This window comes from Montipora foliosa, chromosome 12, assembly GCF_036669935.1.
Source record: "Montipora foliosa isolate CH-2021 chromosome 12, ASM3666993v2, whole genome shotgun sequence".
In the NCBI taxonomy this organism is placed as follows: Eukaryota; Metazoa; Cnidaria; class Anthozoa; order Scleractinia; family Acroporidae; genus Montipora; species Montipora foliosa.
Window position 1 is genome coordinate 30880504 of NC_090880.1, and position 19745 is coordinate 30900248.

A 19745-nucleotide genomic window follows, 5' to 3' on the forward strand; every position below is an offset into this window, starting at 1 on the left:
TTTTAAGCAAGAGCCGATACAACGTAGATTATTGTTTTTGCGCATCACCGCGGAAAAGGAAGTATTTCCCCGAGGCATAAGTTAAGTCAGATGGCGTGCTCTCGGCCATTTTGTTGCGCTTCGATGAGCTCAATTGGTGCCAAGCATGCTTTATTTGAAGAGTTGAAATCCTGGCCAACGCTCCTACGTTCTATGTCATTCTCATCCCTCCCTCTCACTTCCGGTTTTAAAAACTTTAGTATAGTGGTGTGTGTAAGCAATCTTTTAATTAAAACTTTCACCAGCTGATCGATATTACGATTCCCTTCCAAATACTTCGATCAAAACGGTTCGTATGACATAAAGTTGGGTTTGGTGACGAAAAAAATCTGCAGAAATTCTTCCGGCAATTTTCTACCGAAACGGGTTTTCGTACTTTTTTTCCATAATTAAGCATCCGAATTTCCGGCTTAACGTAATATCAAATGAAGTATTGGAGCATGCCAATCACCGCCTGGGATACAGGTAAGAGAACGGAAACAGCTTTCTCAGCGTGCAGCAACACTTCCTGATTAGAATGTATGTTTTCCGACATTTTTACCTACTTATTAAAGTGATGTGAATATAAATGTCACGATATTTCAACCCAACCGCGGATTCATAGTCGTGCCTATCATCATGAACATCAATGTTCCCTTTTGTCATAAGGAAAGCGCAATTTACTAGGCCATGTTTAGTCTTGTGAAACATATAGTACAAGTTCCATTAGTGACGCTGGGCCTTTAATAGATCTATAGTCCAGATAACTGAAGTTGTTCTGCCTTATAAACTTGCAAAAACGGAAGTTTATCACGTTTTCGTTTTCAACTGTCGTGAACGGATTTACGGGTGACTGATTTATCTTTTTGATTAGCTAAAGCACGGATCACAACTACGTTTTACGTTGTCTCCGCAATTCAAATATATGACTTCCACATATTCTGTATACTTTATAGATACCCATCCACTACGGGTTTATTATGAACTCGCAAAGTGAGCACTTCTTAGTTTGAGTGATAGCTCAATTGTTATAGCACTATACCGGTAGCACAAACAAAGATCACGGGTTCAATAACCGTGAAAGATTTTCAACCTTTCACTTCAGTTCACTTCAACTAAAGAAGTGCTCATACTTCGGTTCATTTTGTGTGCATCTGTTTTTCAACTGACCGCCAACTGTCTCTCAAAACGTTGGCGACGGTAAAAAGCGAAACACGTGGTTGAAACTCGAACTTCGAAGTCTGCATATTAATGAAAAGTGTAGTAAAGCGTTTGACTTGTTCCTAGCGCTCCTTAGTCTGTCCCATACCGTTCATGCAGTTGGCCGGTTTTCTCTAATACCCGTCAGATTCAAGTCGTTTCTTGCAAAGACTGTCAAAATTCCAACTTGGGTCGTTAGGGGAATTTGAATTGCTTAAAATATATTTTGTCACTGATCTTCTTCCTCGATTACCACCCTCATGGCAAAAAAAAAACATTTATTATTGCTTATATCCCCCTACCAGAAAGGGAGACTGTCCTAAACCAGTTAGCTCAATTCATCTCCAATTGAGCCCGGTCTCTTTCAGACTTCTCGGTTTCTTTATTTTCCACAAGCCCTTCCTACAACGAAAGGCTTATTTCGATTTATTTTACGGCCTTCTTTTGAAGCCTTTTCATCTGCGAGTTTTGTTGCTGCTGGATCACAGTCCGGCCAAAGGAAAAGGGTATATTCTGAATTTGAAAGTTGATGATCTAATAGAGGAAACATGCACATGGAGGAAAAGAGGATATTCATCCTCATATGGAGTTGTCACTGCCTTGTCCACAATCACGGGTAAAGTGGTTGATGTAGAGGTTATGTCCAAGAACTGTAAGGAGTGTACTGGATGTGGGGGTAAGGAAGGTACCCAAGAATTCCAGGACTGGTGGGAAGCACACCAGCATCTCTGTGAGGTTAATTACCTGGGCAGTTCTGGATGAATGGATGCCTCTGGGTTATTGGCCATATTCCAGCGACCAGTCGAGAACTATTCAGTTCGCTACACTGAATGTTTGGGAGATGGTGATAGCAAAGGCCACAAACTTATTGTTCAGGAAGCTGTCTATGGTGGTAAGGAGGTTACGAAACTGGAGTGTGTTGGCCATGTGCAAAAGCGTCTTGGCTCACGTCCTCGCTCTCTGAAAACGAGACTGGGACAAACCCGTCTTGATGATGGCAAGCCAATTGGTGGAGCGGGAAGGCTAACAAATAACACTATTGACAAACTTCAAGTCTACTATGGGAGGGCAATTAGAAACAACACCCATAACATTCAAAACATGGAAAATGCTGTCATGGCCATATGGCATCACTCCCAGTCAACCGATGATAGTCCTGACCATGACCTTTGTCCAAATGGAGAGGATTCCTGGTGTGGCTATCAGAGGGATCTAGCCCTGGGAACATCTGATTACCAGCATAGCCATCCTCTTCCCAGGGCTGTTGCTGATGTCATCCATGAAATCTTTGAAGGTCTGAGTGACAGGAACCTCCTCACTCGTTGTCTCCATGGAGGGACTCAGAATCAAAACGAGGCCATCAATGCCCTTATTTGGCAACGAGCATCAAAAGAAACCCACTCTGGCTTGAACACTGTTGAACTTGCTGTATTTCTAGCAGTCTCACACCTAAATGATGATGCAGGCTCAATTAGTTTAGTCCTTCAAAAGTTAGAAATCAACCCGGGAGTGCACTGCAAGAATGCCTGCAAAAAACTCGCCATTCTCGCAAAAAGAGTGCAGAACATTCAAAGAAGAGAAGAAGGCAAATTAGAAAATTAGAAAGGATACACTGAGACTTTAGAGGCACTTGAAGCTGGAGCCTTTTAAGACCTAACTTTGATTCAAATTGTACTGCTCATCTTTTACACTCATTTTTCTTAAATTCCGTATTGGAGGCTTACTTGGGCATAGTAAACGTAATGTCTCAAAGAATATTTGGAATAATCACACAAAACTTTCACACAATGTTAAGTATGAATAGAGCTATGCAATGAACTAAAACATTAAGCTTTTGAGCAATCTGTTATGATTTATGCTATTTTTCGTCCAAGGACTTCATGCGCATTTTTTTTTTACTTTTTGAAGAGAGTGTTAATCGCAATCATTTCATAGTAAGTTTATAATCCTAGTTCATTGCACAGCTCTGGACATCAGTTACCAGTGTGCCAAATCTCAGGGGCACCCAACGAATCTGTTCCTCACATTATCTGTTCCCCAGAGGAATCTTGCTGGCTGGCAAAAATACAGGTGTTTCGATGAGCTGGCTGGGAAATTTTGTTATTGATATAGGTTTTGCCTGGGCATTACTGACTTTTTCTAGCATTTCAACCCGAGCTGGCTGTAGAAACTCTGAAGACTGTGGACGACCAAAAAAAAAAAAAAAAGAAAGAAAAAGAAAGAACCCCTTCCCTCTCCCAGAGAATATTCACAAACATACGACGGCTGGTCAGAGTGACTGCGCTTGCAGAAAAGACCTGTTTTGTCCCGGTTTTGTCGCTTTTTTTCGATCGTTTTGGATCGAGGGATTTGAAAGCGCGCGGAATTCCTGGCTGGGAAATAAATTTGATCAGCTGGCTGGGAAACCAACCAATTTATCTAGCTGGCTGGGAAATTTCTTGTGTGTCTTGCTGGGAAAAAGGAACAGATAATGTTTTCCCAGCAACACTGAAAAACACCTGAAAATGCCTTAATAACATTTATTTTCATTAACTGGGGTATAATAATACATTTTACAACAAATTGGTCGTTGGGTGCCCCTGAAATCTCAGTTATTCACTATGAAGCATACTGGAGATATTGTGTTTACTAGTTACCCCATAATTTGATTTGCGGAAATGGGTGTGGTTTTTTGAGGGGGTGTGGTTTATCAGGAATGTAGGGTATTTGCCAAGAACTTGTTGGAAATTATTCTTTGAAGGCTATCCAGTACTATTGACTTTAAAAACAGGCCATAGGCTGTTTAAAAAATGTTAACAAAATTTTCCATTTTCGGGCTATCGAGCCTAAGCACGCGGACAGGAAACCGGAAGTGAGTTATTTTTCCTTGCTTTCACACAACCACATTTACATTGCTATGTATCTTTTCTCCATTTGAGATGATTAAGACAAAAATCTGGGAGACACCACTGTCCTGGCACGCGAAATTTTCTCTTCCGGTTGCCGCCGGTTGAAGCTTTCTAATACTCAGTTTCACCAGCGTGTAATTTATTTTTATTGGAAGATATCTTCATTTCTCAATCTGTCACTTTTGATTTCATGTCTGTTACACTTACTAAATGTAATATGTTTTGAGAAAAAGACGACACTTTGAAGTTTTGAAAACATGTTTCGACAGAACCACTTGCCGCTCATTGTCAGTAACATTGTGAGAGTGAATTTGAATATTAAGTTAATATACAAGTTTTTTTGTTGTCAAGTCAGCTGCTTATATAGTTATTTATGTTAATATTACATGTAAAATTCATTCTCACATTGTAATTCCGGAATCAAAGATACCAGGAAAATAAACAATGACACGAGGGAAATTTGGTTTGATAGCTTTTTAACACGAGAAAACACGGAAGCACTTGAAGGTGGAGCCACTGATTTACACACCTGCCAAAGTATATTATTTTTGTCGCGGAAAATGGAAGGAAAGAAAGCTTCAGAAATGACACAAGACAAGGAAAATCGTCCGCTGTAACCAGAAAACGTAGTTTTCTGATCAAGAAAAGGTCTGAATCCCTTTGTCATTGTTTTCTTTTACACTTCCGCGTTCAAAGTAGCCTATTTCAAGGATCTTTCTCAGTTTCGTAAAAAATTTCAAGTCAAGTTCAAGTCTATTAAAGGCTTAAGGACATACAAAGTAAAATAAGCACTTCCCACAGTTAGCTACAGCTATATATTCGAGGCGAACAGTGGCTTTCACGCATGACAAATCACAACAATTCAACCTTACAGATGAAAAAGCAACTTACAATAACTAACAGGTAAAACAAGAGAAACGAAAATACAATGACAAAACTAAGACTAATTGTGTACAATTAAAGAAGCGAGATTTACGATTAGAGGAAGATACTTAGCCTATTACTCAATATTTAGAATAAAAAAAAGAAAAAGAAAATTGTGAGAGATTATATTAATTTAAATACTCAAGTTAAGCGAACATAGCCATAGTGCGAAATATAATATACAAAACGAAATCACGTATTATGTGTAGAGAATTTGCTGGAACCACACACGAACTGGCCTTCTGTATTTTTCTGTGTTCATGCGTATCTCAGAAATAATTTCTTATCCTTCTTGCAAGTTTCGTATAATTTTATTCAAGCACCATTCACTGGAGCGGTTCGAATACTCTAGTCCGAAAATTCAATGTTTTACAGGCCGGTGATTGAAGTCATAAAGAAACTTTATCTTAAAGTGAAGAGAGTGCCAAAACGAAGAGTGGATTTTACAAGAAACAGGAGCTCACCTTGGGCAACAAGAAAATTGGGCAATCAATACAAATGTTATTCATTAAAATAATGCAGCTGTGAAAATTAAGCTATTTCTCATGCCTTAGATTTCCTGACAGAATCCATTGTTGAAATGTTGAAAATTTTCGTTTTCTTTCGTACTTTTTAAACATAATCACGTACTCTTAATTTCGTTTTCGGTACAAACTTTTCCTTGGAAAAGACTTGATTACGTAAGTACACATCATTAAACAAGATTTCGGTATTTTTTTCTTATGTGGAAATGTTTTGAATGACAGAATTTCGGATATAAACCAAGAGTCCGTCATGGATGATGGACTCCCGTTTAAACGAAGGAAGCGTTTGAACGTAAGTGTCACGTTAGCCTTCCTTATTCTGTTCTTTACGGTTCAAAGCCAAAATTTTGAAGAAATTGGCGGGCTTTCCCATATGAATCAAACCTTCACAAGGAGGCTGTTTTGATTGGTCATGGGCTTTGTATATACTTGCTGTGATTGGCAGAACGCCAACAATTTGTTTTGTGGCATCTTTCATTTGAATATTCACAAGTGTCTTTGTAATTTTGCACTTTCAGAAACTCTATACAACTCGCCTTGATAGAAGTAGAATCTCTATCATTTGCGTTTCAGATTTCTGCTGGAATGAAAGCGAGTGAGGCGCTACTCGTCATTTCCTGACATTCTCAGAAAACCACCCAGTACAACCAAAGGAGCTCTTTGTATTTTGGAATCCCACTTTTTCGACGAACGATATCAAGAGAGGCTTCAAGGCTCTAAGCCGATGAACATCGACTTTTCGAGGGCCTTTATTCAAGAGAGCCGAACTGAAGAAACGGAGAAAGTCACCAGAAAATTTAGATTGATTTAACAGTCTTGTTTCAAATTCTGAGCCCAAGAATGGTCTTTTGGGCGGAAACGTATCAAGCTACTGATGACCGTGCTTTTCGTGAATAGACAAATAATCACTTCCTGCAAGCAGACGTACACTTCATTTTGGCCACTGAAGGCAGAATTTGTCGCTTTCTTCGGAAATCGGGATGGCTTCGTTGAAAGTAGCAGTGCGTGCTCGACCCCTTAACAACAGGTGAAATATATTCGTGATTTTCCATCCACGCCTCAACGAATTCGAAAGAAATAACAAAATTGGTACGGTTTAGCTTTGAAGTGAACAATAATTCAACAGTTTTTCTTTTCTTATGTCATAGGGAGATAGAGCTAGGATCGAAATGTATTATTCAAATGGAGGGCCAAAAAACATCAATATTTAATACCAAGGTAAGTGATTTAAGCTTACATTAATATGAGCGTGCGCTCATTTTTGTTTCATTTGCTTCAGCGATCGGTGGAGACCTTTTTAACACCGTTTTTGAAATGTATTATTTTGTGTAAATTGACTCATAGAAAGATACTTCAACTTTTAAGCTCTCTACGATACGAAATAAAAATCGCCATAAACTTTGTGCAAATATCTTTCTTGTAGTTAAGGCAAAATTTTGTAAGTATCTCAAGAACCGGCAGATTAGGTGGCGCTTCAATATCGGTGTGAATTAGCCGTTTTGTTAGCTCCAGCTATATTTTCTAAAGACTATTTAACTTTTTGTTTTGTTTATCTGCACGTGTCAGCTTGAAGTGGGGAAGAGAACTGCATGACGCGCGATAAATCGCAATCGACAGTAGAATTTTTTTTTATACCACCTTTGACCACTTCAACGTCGTGTGAAGCTTCAGAGGCTAATGTCTCGAAGCTGCCAAGTTGTCTGATTGCATGAACATGTGTCGTATTCTTTGAAATATGAAGTTGCTGTGATGCTTAGAAAAATACATGCGTCTTGTTGATTTGTGAGGTCCTTGGCGTGACATCTAGAACGTACAAAATATTGGTTCAGTACGAAAAAAAGGTTGCCGCAAACTGCTTCACTGGTCAACTTTAATTGATACGGTCTCCCCAGACGATGCATTCGTTTCATTGTCTTGGTTTTTTAATCGCTTTTTGTAAATCGAGCTGACAGAAGAGTTAAACACTTTCTTCAACTTGTGCCACAACCTGCCATGTTGATCGTGAATTCAGTTAATTACACTTGGAGCAAAGTTCAACTGCTTAAGATATTTCTTCACGAGTTTGTCTTTATTTGACAAATACATTCTCTTTCCCCTCTTTCATCTCATGTGTTTGCCACATGAGCCATTCTGCCGACAGATCTGTTAGAAGATAAACACCTAGTTTTTGTTTTTGATGACAATTCGATCGTGATTTAATAGTTATTGTGTCAATTCGATCGCAGGTTTTGCCTCGGTGACTAGATAGTATTAAGCTCATTGAAAGCACAGCTTTGCAAATAAAAGTTTTTCCATTCGTTCCTTTTGCTCTAAATATTTGATATTAATTTTTATCCGAACTTGAAAAAGGATTTTTTCGGATGACGTTTATTAATCTTCATATTTAATTATTCTGTTGTCTGTATTTTGTGTTAAAACTTTAATATTTCAGCTAAATAATTATTATTTTGACTTGCAAAAATTGGGCTTCAGTCGTCCAATACTACCTTGGTGGTGTTGTTAATTTATTTTCTATAAAAGATGATCAAATGCTATAATCATAGACTAAAAAAAGTAGTTGGGAAGGTTATGTATGAACTGCACCGAGCTGTATTTCAACCTGCTTCTGTTAAAGCGCAAAAGAAATAGTCTTACCTTCTCTTAAATAACCCCCTCTCCCCCTATTCAATATTGGAAGGTAACTCAACAATTTCCCACTAAGACCATTCAATTTGGCACAACATTGAATGAGGGGGGAGGGGAGATGCCAAAAGTGCTGACCTTCCCAACAGTTTTGTCTATGACTGTAGCTTGTTTTCTTTCACTTGTTTACCTCTTGTACTCAAATTGTTTTCCTCATCAATCATTTGTACAATATACAAAACACTCCAGTGTGCTGTAATATTGCACTTTGGGTCCTTTTAACATGTTGAGTCGGAAGGAAAAAAAAGTTAGTATTGTTTTTTTTACCATAAAATGAAGCCAGTGTTTTTCTACCAATGTTTAACCACTTATGAACCTACAGGCATCTCATATTTATATTAATAATTTTATTACTTTCTAGAAGTGCATTTTTTGGGATAAATCTGGATTAAAATAATAATTATTATTCTATGGATGTTCTTCTAGAAGGGTCTTAGATTTTCATTCTTGATATTTGGCTTTATATCACCCTTGATACCACTCAGGTTTTGTTCTTGTTTGGGGATAGCCATAAGAAAGTGGCAATATTATTATTGTTATTAGTTTTAGGCCAAGCTGATAATAGCTAATCCTGGAAAACAGGAAACTAAAATTATTGCAGTCTTTTTTTCTTAATAAGTTTCCACAAGATTTTTAGCTTTTAAAATTCACCATGTTTTTGCATTTTATCAGCATAAGATTACAAGGTTAAGGCTTTTTTGACTTCCCAAATTCAAGCCTGGGTTGGTATTAATTTTAATAGTGCATTAATTAACAATAATTATTATTCCCCGAATGAGAGGTGAATCTTGGTGAATAAAAACTGACACAAAGTCCTGGTTTTTATTCACCGATATTCACCCAGCCTGACGTGAAGAATTGTTTTAGTATAATTACGTAGGTAATTATTTGAAAAATATGCATTTTCTTTGAAACAATAATATTAATTTCTTCGTCTGTCACCTTGACAAAACGGCTTTTGGCCATTTTGAAAAAAACGCTTAGGTGATTATATAGCAGAGTAATCACCTCAACGGCAACTAATCAGGCATACAATTTTCAATGATCACCTATGTAATTATACTAATATAGAATATTTGTGAGTAATCTGAGAATAAACAATCCTAATGTTACACAGGGCAGCTGCTAGTCATATAATATTGATTAAATGGAATATTCTAGAAGTACTTACCTCGCCCTGAAGTATTCCAAACCAAAAAACCAAGAAACAAACATGTGCCATCATAGCGAGTCAGTGTTGGTAATCTCGTAAATAAACAGGTTATTTACTTCAATGTGGTTCTATGACATTTTGAAGCTTTTTTAAAAGTGTCTTGAAGCTTTCAAAGTCATTTAAGTTACCTGAGGACACTGTAGTTTCATCTGTATCATTGAATTTAGTATCAATTGGCTTGCACATTCATGGTCTTATTATGACTGTTAATATGGTGTCAGTGGCAGATCGAGGAATATATGCTCTGATGAAAGTCCAGATAGTTCAGGCTGCCATTGTGACTTCTTTATGTGATTATGTTTTGCATGTTCGTGTCAGGTAAACAGTATCTGTTCCAGCAAAAATAAAAATACAATAAAAAGCAGATAAATAGAAAAAAATGGAGCCAAAGTGGGCCGTGGCTAGCCACCCCTAGGTTATTTACAGTAAAATCAACCCGCTTTCCTTGCTTTGAATACTGAAAATCTGTACTGTCTAGCTTTCAGTATAAATGTTATTTTGTGCATATATCTACAAATAATGTGTTTTGAACGTTTGACAAGCTGCACTCAAGAAGTGGGAAAGAGCTTTTAAAGAGTTCACTGTTTTTGAGAAAAATTCTTTCCTTCCTCCATTAATCAGATTTTATGAATGCATGTCAGCTAGAAAAATATGGTCATCTTGGGATGACAGTCAAACCAGGAAACCGAGTCAAATTGTATTATGTCTAAATAATACTTGTCTAATACTTTTTGTTAGTTTTGGTTTTTCACAAATTTATGTATTTTTTTTAACTTTTTGAAGCTTTATGGTGATGCTGTCATGGAAGGTGACAAAGGGCGAGATTTGAAAAAAGAGTTCTTTTTTGATTACTCGTACTGGTCAGTAAACGCAAAGGATCGGCACTTCATTACACAGGAGCAGGTAAAATATAATTGTGCTTAGTACTAATGGCACAGATCAAGGAAACTACTGGAGTTATGAACACACCTGACTGCCTGGAGGCAACTAGTTGGCAAAATTCAAAGTATGGTGTTGTTAAATTCAAGACCACTAATAATAAAATGATGATAATAATAATTATGGTGATTATGGTACATGATTGAGTTATAATAATGCTGAAAATTCTAGTCCTGTAATCAGGTGGCAACAAGTAACCTTAAACTTCAAGGACTCTTCCATGGATCCCCTCTGGTTATTATTGTTATTATTCGATTCTCTCCAGTTGTCGGGTGTTCTCTGAGTAATGTTTATTGTCTCTCAGCAACTCCCCATAGGTTAGAGACACAACACTTTCCACAACAGGTGAGCAGTTTCAAGAATGGCTGATAATTGTACACTTCAAAGGAAGTCAGATACATCTAGCTTGCCAAACTTTGCTTTGCACCTTTTGATATTATTATTATTATTATTATTATTATTATTAAAATGACTTTGTACTATACTGGTGTCTGAAGCTCTGATGCAGACCACATCCTGTGGCTTCAGCAGTCAAGAACTCTACAGAGGATTCTGGCAGTTCCCAGTAGCACAGTCTTCTGAATTTGACTTAGAGTTTCATTCCAGTCCTTCCTAGGTGACCTTCTAGTCATTTTCATATGGTCAAACAATATTTCAGTACCAGGGGGGAACCTCTCAAAGCAGGGTGTAGAACCAGCAAACTCAGCGCTCCCCTCCCCCCCCCCCCCCCCAGCAGCAGACTCTGTGACTGGGAATGGATGAAATGGTCAGTGCTATCATTCTCTAGTACGCTAACCCTAATCCCTAAATGAAGACAAATTCAACAAATGGATGGCCAGAGAAGGCATTGATTAACAAGGAGCAATTAGGCATCTGACATGACCACCTTATTGAAATGACAAAAAACAATGTACGGTATCATTATTTATTAAGAAGTAATTTATACATAATTTCAGGTTTTTTCAGACCTTGGACAAGGTGTGCTTGATGCAGCATTTGAAGGCTACAATGCCTGCTTATTTGCTTACGGTCAAACAAGTGCTGGAAAGACGTACACGATGATGGGGACAAATGTAAGGATGAGATTGGTACTTTCCCTTTAGCCTTTAGCGTATTTTATGATGGGGTTATGAAGTGCATTTAAATACAGTTTGACGGAGTAAATCACAAATTAGGCTCCTTCCAGCCAACTCATTCAGCATTAAAATCCCACTCTTCACAACAGCTGATCCATTGATTCATGTGAATGTGCTGAAAAAGGAGCTGACCTCAGTTGTTCAAAAGGTAGATACCGATCCACCAGGTAAATCACTATCCAGAGGATAAATGCTGCTAGCAAAACCAATAATTATTGCGGTATCCAGTGGACAGTGCCATCCACCGTTCGTACAACTGAGCCCAGGTGTCAATCCTTTGAAGGTCAGTGGCACAGGCCATGATGTCATATGACTTCCAGCCCGCAGTTTATGGTCTTTGCTTATCACTGTCTTTCATTTCCCTTGAGCTCTATAAGTTTAAGTCTTAGTGACATTTGTCAAATTTCTCTGAGTGAAAACAATGTGCGCCATGCGAGTCATGCAAGCCAACATGCGAGTCACACATTTATTGAAAGCCAACCATTTTAAAATGGGTGCTTAGACTTAAATACTGTTTATCAGTGCTATTTGGAATGGGTGCTCAGACTTAAATGCAAGACTCACACGGCTTGCATGACTGGCTGACTCACAGGTTGTCCAGCCCCAATCTCTCCACAATAACTTCAATAAGAAATGTCCTCTTATGGAACATGTTCCTGTCTTTTTTCAGGAGGAAGTTGGACTTATTCCAAGAATATGCAAGGTGATTCTGTGTCTTCCCCTAATGTGCAAATTTCAATAAAGGTTTTGTTTCTCTCGCCCGTCAATCATAGCCGCAGACATGACCAAAGGGCCACAACATTCTGTCTGATTAGTGGATTTTCATTCAATTTTCTGGTTTTGGTTGTAAACTGCCCTTAATATCATGAATAGCAGGGGTTCCATTAAGGTTTGAAGCAGGGGGGTATACCCAGGTACGGTATATGTTTAACACCTGGGCAAAGTATTGGTAAGGCCCTGGCTTCCCTCCTAGGAGATAAGGGGGAAATTCTTAAGTTGCAGAGATGTGTTTTCCTGCATTCTGAAGCCCAAAGCAATGTTTTTCAACCACAGAAAAATCACACCTCCTTTAGACAATTTAATGATTTGATGCCATTATCCACAAGAAAATTAATTTTTGAATGTGACACAAATAAAGTGCACTCACATCTTGGCCTTTTCTCAGCTGGAGGCAATTCAGCTCGCAAAGAAAAATAATCAACAATCGTCAGCGATCTTTTCTGTGCCACCATAGCAAAACATGTAACATTCAGGCCTTCTGATATTACGTGATGGTGCGATTTCGCACAATCGACCTCAAATCGCATCCGATCGCACAATTCACGAAAAATCGCATAATTCACTAAAGGACGCACAAAATTCATAAAATGAAACTTAAGTCAAGACGTTTCTTAGAAATTCCTGCATAAATACGCCATTTTTAAGATGATTTATCTTGGAAAAAGGCTATAAAACCTTGTCACCTTCGATTTCGTAAACATTCGAAGTTCAAGGCTTTACTTTTTTCATGTCGGGGACCTGGTACGAGTCTCCTTCTATTGGTGCAACACAAACACGCCCTTGTATACACAACACTGAAATGACACAGTTGCCTTCTCTTATAGAAGAGATTCGTGAAAAATAACTCAACTCATGGATAAGTTTGTTGTGAAAACGCTCGCTTTTTCTTCGACGAAGAAGGAAGTTCCCGCATTCCGCCCGATCTGACAGCTCACAATCGAGCAAGAAAGTACCTCAGATATGCTCCACGTGGACGATGGACTGATGTTTTTCTCGTCTTGCAATATTAGGGCCTTTTATACGAGAGAAAATAAGCCGCGGCTTACTCTGGCCACGGTGTACAAAATACGCAAAAGGAACTATTTATACGAATCTATATTCCCAGGTTAATATAAGCCGCGGCTTGAAAGACGTGAACGTAGATTTTGTACCATTTATACGGGGTGAACATTCGAGTCTTCTGTAAGCCGCGGCCAGAGAAAGCCGCGGCTTATTTTCTCTCGTATAAATGGGGGTATGGCCCTATTGTGATTGACCATCTTCGGAAGTTCGTGGTTGACGAGCACCTTGATCATTCATTTGGCGTGTTAGCTGTGTCCTTTCAACTTTTCAACTTTTATTTATCCCAACTAATGTCGATCGAGATACATAATTACTTTTCCTTTGTGTTCAAAATGTCTTTAGGGCAGCAAAAAAGTGTTTTTCTTAACCTGAAACTGTATAAAACAAGCTTAAAATTGCTGAGAAAAAAATCGCATAATTTACATTATTTATCGCATAATTGGCCTTTCTAATCGCACAATCTGCACTGAAAAAATCGCATAATTTGCATTTTTTAATCGCACCCTATCAGAAGGCCTGAACATTAGGACATTTCAGCTGGTCTTTTATGGAGCACCATTTTCTTCGCAATGCATTATGGGGCAATGGCTTATGAGACCCAGCATATGAAATTATGACATTTTGATAACAGAAGACAGATCAAGAAAAGGACAAAAATGTATTTTTTAAAATCAATCTTTGTATAATATATATTTAAAAAAGAACATTTGAGATGTTGAAAGCAACCAGGCAAAGTCATGTCCACAGCCGGTCAGTTTGCCCAGTGCCCGGCCCTTATTAATGAAACCCCTGGAATAAGGATAGTATAGAATAAAGGGCAATGCAAGCCTAGACATTAGGCCCGGGTTGCTCGAAGCATGGTTAGCGCTAACCAGGGTTAGATATCATGGAAACGTATGGAATTTGACACCTCTTAACCAACGGTTAGTGCTAACCAGGCTTCGAACAACTGGCCCCATGCAGATTATTGAATTTTCTTTAAACATGTTACAATTATAATAAAATTGCAAACTGATTTTTGCAATTATTTTAGGGACTTTTCCGGTACATTGAGGAAAACACTTCTTTAAGTTCTACATTTAGAACTGAAGTCAGGTAAACAGAAAAAAAACTTTTATTGCTTAAATTGTGGAAATGCTTTATATCAATTTCTCAAATTGAATGCTTTCCTAGAATTGAGAGGATAATTAAGTAGAAATCGTTTTCTTGTAGTTACCTGGAAATCTACAATGAACATGTGCGTGATCTTCTGAGGCCACAGAAGCTGAAAAGGCTTCCTCAACAAAACCTGAAAGTCCGTGAACATCCTAAGGAGGGGCCATATGTTGAAGGTAAGTCATTCATGACATAATCCCTTTTATATCAATTGGTGGGTGTTAAAGAACATTGATATATCTCAGTTAACTGTCTATTAAAGTTTATTTAAGTTAAGGGAGGGAAAAAGTTGTGCATGAGCAATAAGTTCTGACATGCTGAGCTCTACATGTAGCTGGTTTCAGTAACACGAAGAATGAATATTCTTTGGTTTGCATCCACGTGATTGAGATGGGCCATGTTGGTGGACAAAACAATAGAAAATGGCCCCACAAGTTTTGCATAATAATAGAGTCAAATTACCAAAAGACATTTTAAGTGCATTGTTCTGTACACCAACGTGGCCGCTGTGATGTCAGATGCAAACCATCAATTGTCACTTTTCCCGTAGATGAGATGACTCTCCATCACGGGGTTAACCCCAGTAGTTTTTTGCAAGTAACATTCATACACCTTTATGGAGCAACTGAGAAATGGCAGGGCCATTCAATCTAGGCCTTGAGCCAACAATGTGAACGTCACATCAGGGACACAGGTGTCCTCCACGTAATCCACAAGGCTCACTTTTGAATAATTGAAACACTCTTTTTCTGTCCAGGTTTAACAAAGCAACATGTGTCTGATTTTGATTCTGTTGAAGTTCTTATGGAGCAAGGAAACAGGCTTAGGTTAGTAACTGGTTCTTTTAAATGAAACTTTCATGCAAGCAAACCCAAAAAACTTTCACACCAAATTATCACAGCGCTCTAACTGGCTTTTGATTGCAGTTGAATTTGACCAAAATCCTCAAAGATATTTTCCATTTGATTGGGTGCCCAACGGTTCTTTCCACAGGTGGGTAGTGCACCCCACCATAGTATCACTTTAAAAAGCAGGCTTAAAAGATATTTTTCTTGTTTCTGCCCGTACTGCTTGCACGCAGAGTGGTAAAGTGAAAAATGCTTGTGTTTGGATGTACTTGAACCAAGTTGTGGGGACAGCCATGAGTTAAACAGTGCTTCTCTGAAGGAACTGGAAGTTCACATATCCCCTGAACTTCCCAGTCATCTATCTCTCCCTCATATTGCTGCAGTTGTCAAACAAGATTGAGGGGACCCATTAACTCATTGACTCCAGAACCCCCCTCCCCCTCCCCCCTCCCCCCCTCCCCCTCCCCCCTCCCCCCCCTCCCCCCCATTGACAAGTAAAATCATCTGGTGTTTAATTTACAGAGTCTCACTCCCAGAGGTCAATGGGTTAACTAATTAGAGGGGACATTGCTTTTGAGTGGAGGAAACCGAATGACTCCTGATCCGCCCCACCATGGACCTTAGTCACGCAACGGCCCTGTTGAGTCCCGAGGGATTGAAAACTTTTGTTTTGCCCCACTGAAACTCGTTCCCAAACATTCAACTCAAGGCTCAGGGTACGAAATTTATTGTCTATGGCCAATATGGCCGCCACGCATGCAAATAAGGCCCATTTATGAGTAAAGTCGTCTGGTGTTCGACAGTAAAATCTATTAATCTGTCAATGAGTTAATTAAGTTACTGTAAAGGTCAAAATGTAATCTGAGAAGGTTATTCTGGGATATTGATGGGTCATTATTTCATCTTGTGGTTGGTTGGTCATTAGCCCTTTACAACCCTTTCCTGTAACTGGACGGTTTGTATCATGTTATGGTATTTCCTGTTTCAGAGCAACCGCTTTCACAAAGATGAACAACACAAGCAGTCGTTCACATGCAATTTTCACCATAAAGTTCACTCAGGTACACAATATCTATAGTATTCATCTCAAATTCGTGGTAGGAATTTCCTCAATGCTGGTAAAGTGGCTTTAAAATCCTTGAGAGTTTGTGATAACTCGTTTTGACCGTAAAGTTATTGCCTTTTCATTGATCATCCACATTAAATTATCTTTTCGAAGTTGTGAAGGAAAATATTATTACTCTATAAATTTTCAGTCTGATTTAGTAAAACGATTTGTGAGTTGGCCAGTGTTTGCACAAGGTTTTTAAAAGTAATGCCATGGTCATATAACAATAATTTATTATTCCCACAAGTGCACACTGGATATGAAGTGATAGATAACACTCCAAGTTGGTTATAATCTTTGTATATCCAGCAAGCCCGAGTAGAATAATTGTTTTATTAAAACCTCAAGGATCAACAATTCTTCCACTGAAGCATCAATTTCTGCCTTGGACAATTCCGGTCCAAAACGGCTTTTGTCAGCCATTTTTTCTCAGAGCTGCAAAAATGATTTCAGCTCGCTTTATTGCTGACTTTTTTGTGTTCGGCGAGCCAATGAAAATGCTGGAAATCTGATATCCGTAGTTCAGTTGTTAATCTAACAACTGTTCACCGAAGTGGAGGTGGCTAGTGGTGGATATTTACCGAACCGCGAAGCGGCCCTGTAAATATCCACCACTAGCCACCTCCATTTCGGTGAATAGTTGTTTTAGTACGTACTAAAACATTGCGATAATATAGCACAAAAAGGTGGTTTTTAACTCATTTTTTCTGTAAAGATTACAATGTTTTTGGGCACAAATCCCGTTAAAGTTACTCGGAGGTGAATAGCAAAGGATACCCGGAATTTGAGTAGCCCATCTGCGTGCGTGTTCTGCGCTCTTACTGTTTAGTATATACTAAAAGGAGATATTATTCCCTCATAAATCAGGCTCACCCAACAAACCCTTCGTAGTATCCTCCACCTTTTTTGCGTAGTCTTGCATAATTTGAAAAAGATATGCGAATGAGGAAGTAACCCTCAGGCAGTGTGGCCTAGTGGTTAGGGCGGTTGCCTTGAGATCCGGAGATCCCCGGGTTCAAGACCCGCTCTGACCACTCGTCGAATTTGTTCCTGGTAGTCCCTGGTTCAACTTCCCAGCTGCACTTGTAACTAGCCAACTGGTTTGCCTCCGGCCAGTTGGGATTCTTAACAGTTGTTGTTGTTCTGTTCCGTTGTTTCATTAACTGTGTTTCATTGGCCCTGAAAAGCCCCTATGGGGAGCAGTCAATTAAGTACATTGTATGTATGTATGTATGTATGTATGTAACCCTGCTTTTAAAGACAGCGAGACTGCAACCCATCTTGATTGGCTCCTGTCAGATAAAATTATCATATAAAGTTTCCCTACACCTCCACCCAAAAATAGGTTCATACTAACACGTGAAGCTTCTGTATTACTCTGCTTATGATCATAAACAACTGTGTCTGTAGTCAACATGTTAATTTACTTTTTAGGCCAAATTCGTGCAGGATATGCCAAGTGAAACAATCAGCAAGATTCACTTGGTCGATTTGGCTGGCAGGTTAGTAGCTACCAGCTTGTTTTTTAGGGCTCTCTCACACGAGTCTCATATAAGTGGTCGAGCATCTGAATCGCTAATAGGAAGGTCGTAGGTGCAACTCGTGCATTTTCCCTGTATCCCAGAGTGACCACAAAAGAAAGACATCTGTTCAAGTTTGTTTTCATTGCCAGAAGCGGTTGAAACACCCGAACCCTCCCTCCTGCGTCTCCCTCAAACCACGTCTGTCTTCTTTAGCGCTAAGTAAAAGGGAATTCTCACAATCCAGTCGTCTTTTAATTTTCAATTATTCGTAGTGAGCGTGCAACGTCAAGTGGTGCTGTTGGCGACAGGCTTAAGGAAGGAGCTAACATTAACAAATCTCTTGTGACTTTAGGGATTGTCATCTCTACTCTTGGTAAATAATGGACTTTTCGTTTTTCTTTTCGGTTGCGCTTTTCAATTTTGCGTCTTCCTGCAAGTTGGCAAAGTGATGTGTTATGTTGTGTTTAAGACGAGTTTAACTTTGCCTTAGAGGCGAAATTAAGGTGCATGGGAGAGCCGTTTGCATGTTGTTGATGTTTACTACCAAGATCTAAATACAGCCAGTCACAATGCTATTCAAAGACTTGCAGCAGGCCGGCCGGCACCAACTGCGGGAAGACGTTTGCGGGCAATTTGGTAGTATCAACCAAGCTGAGATAAAACATTTTACAATGACTGCAAAATTTTCGCGCGCTCATTGGCTAATTTTTATTGTCAATAAGCGGACAGACACATAAATTTATAATTTATGCGATATTGGTCGCGTCAGCTTGAAGTAGTCAAAGTCAAAAGTAGTCTGCGGATCCCCTCGGCTATCGCCTCGTGGATCCACAGCTACTTTGACAATGTTATGACGAAATTCATGATCAATAACAGGACAGACGAATGAAAAACTGACATGAATTTGTTAAATTGACAGCCATAAGTAGATTAATAAGCTGACGTACTGTTCGAGCGTTAGCCCATCAAAAAGTTAAACCTTAAACCTTAGTGTAGCTACTCTCATTTTTTCAAAAACCAATTTTTTCAGACCGTGAAGGGCTAACGCCCGAAACGTGCTTTTTTATCTTCCTACCCTGGTCAATCCACTCGTATCAACTCAGTTAATTCTACCAAATTTGCGTGTTTCAAACATCCATCGAAGCAGCACCTCAGTTGTTCATAATTCCATTAGCTACAATTCTCAATTGGTCTTTCTATAACCTGCAATTGACAGCGGTAGTGGCGGCAGATTTTTAATTAAGATGGCGATTTAGCGTAGCGTCATGAAATCAAAGCAAGGACAAAATCTTCTCCGAGAAAATTTTGGCAATTAATGTTCTCTTAATCTTTGTTTGGTCTTAATAGCCGAGAATTCCATTAATGCCTCCTCGCCAGGAAGGAAAAGTTCCTACAGGAAGAAGCTTTTTGTACCGTATCGCGATTCTGTGCTTACATTTCTTCTAAAGGACAGCTTGGGAGGAAATTCCAAGACTGTCATGGTTGCGGGTAAGATATATTGAGTTGTTTCTCCTTTAATGTAGCGAGGTTTTCAAATAAGAGTCGTAAATGCAACAGACAATGGTTGCGATCGCATTAGGGAGTTTAACACTAGTGTTAAATCAAGTTTTATTGTTCATTGTTCCCCTAGGGATTCCAAACACCAGTGAGTTGACACTAGAGTACTGTCGACACTGGTGTAACACTGTGTTTCTCTTAAGTGTGACCACAACCAAGGCTTCTGAAGTCAAGGTGCAGCCGGTCAT

General features: G+C 39.0%; 1 protein-coding gene and 1 pseudogene across 2 annotated transcripts in view; both read left to right on the forward strand.

Annotated features, from left to right (window-relative positions):
- Positions 1-479: 479 nt before the first annotated feature.
- Positions 480-2820, forward strand: LOC137981112 (uncharacterized; annotated as a pseudogene).
- Positions 2821-6018: 3198 nt separating this feature from the next.
- The window catches only part of LOC137978696 (kinesin-like protein KIF16B), a 34171-nt gene continuing 20444 nt past the window's right edge, over positions 6019-19745 (forward strand). The window contains exons 1-12 of one of the 2 annotated variants that reach the window (XM_068825711.1): positions 6019-6581; positions 6703-6772; positions 10233-10352; positions 11345-11461; positions 12195-12227; positions 14400-14461; positions 14579-14697; positions 15279-15348; positions 16358-16430; positions 17912-17979; positions 18273-18373; positions 19348-19488. In XM_068825711.1, the coding sequence (XP_068681812.1) occupies positions 6535-6581; positions 6703-6772; positions 10233-10352; positions 11345-11461; positions 12195-12227; positions 14400-14461; positions 14579-14697; positions 15279-15348; positions 16358-16430; positions 17912-17979; positions 18273-18373; positions 19348-19488 (1021 nt within the window). In that variant the 5' untranslated portion in view covers positions 6019-6534. The remainder of the gene's footprint in view (positions 6582-6702; positions 6773-10232; positions 10353-11344; positions 11462-12194; positions 12228-14399; positions 14462-14578; positions 14698-15278; positions 15349-16357; positions 16431-17911; positions 17980-18272; positions 18374-19347; positions 19489-19745) is intronic. The other variant, XM_068825710.1, reaches the window with a different exon arrangement.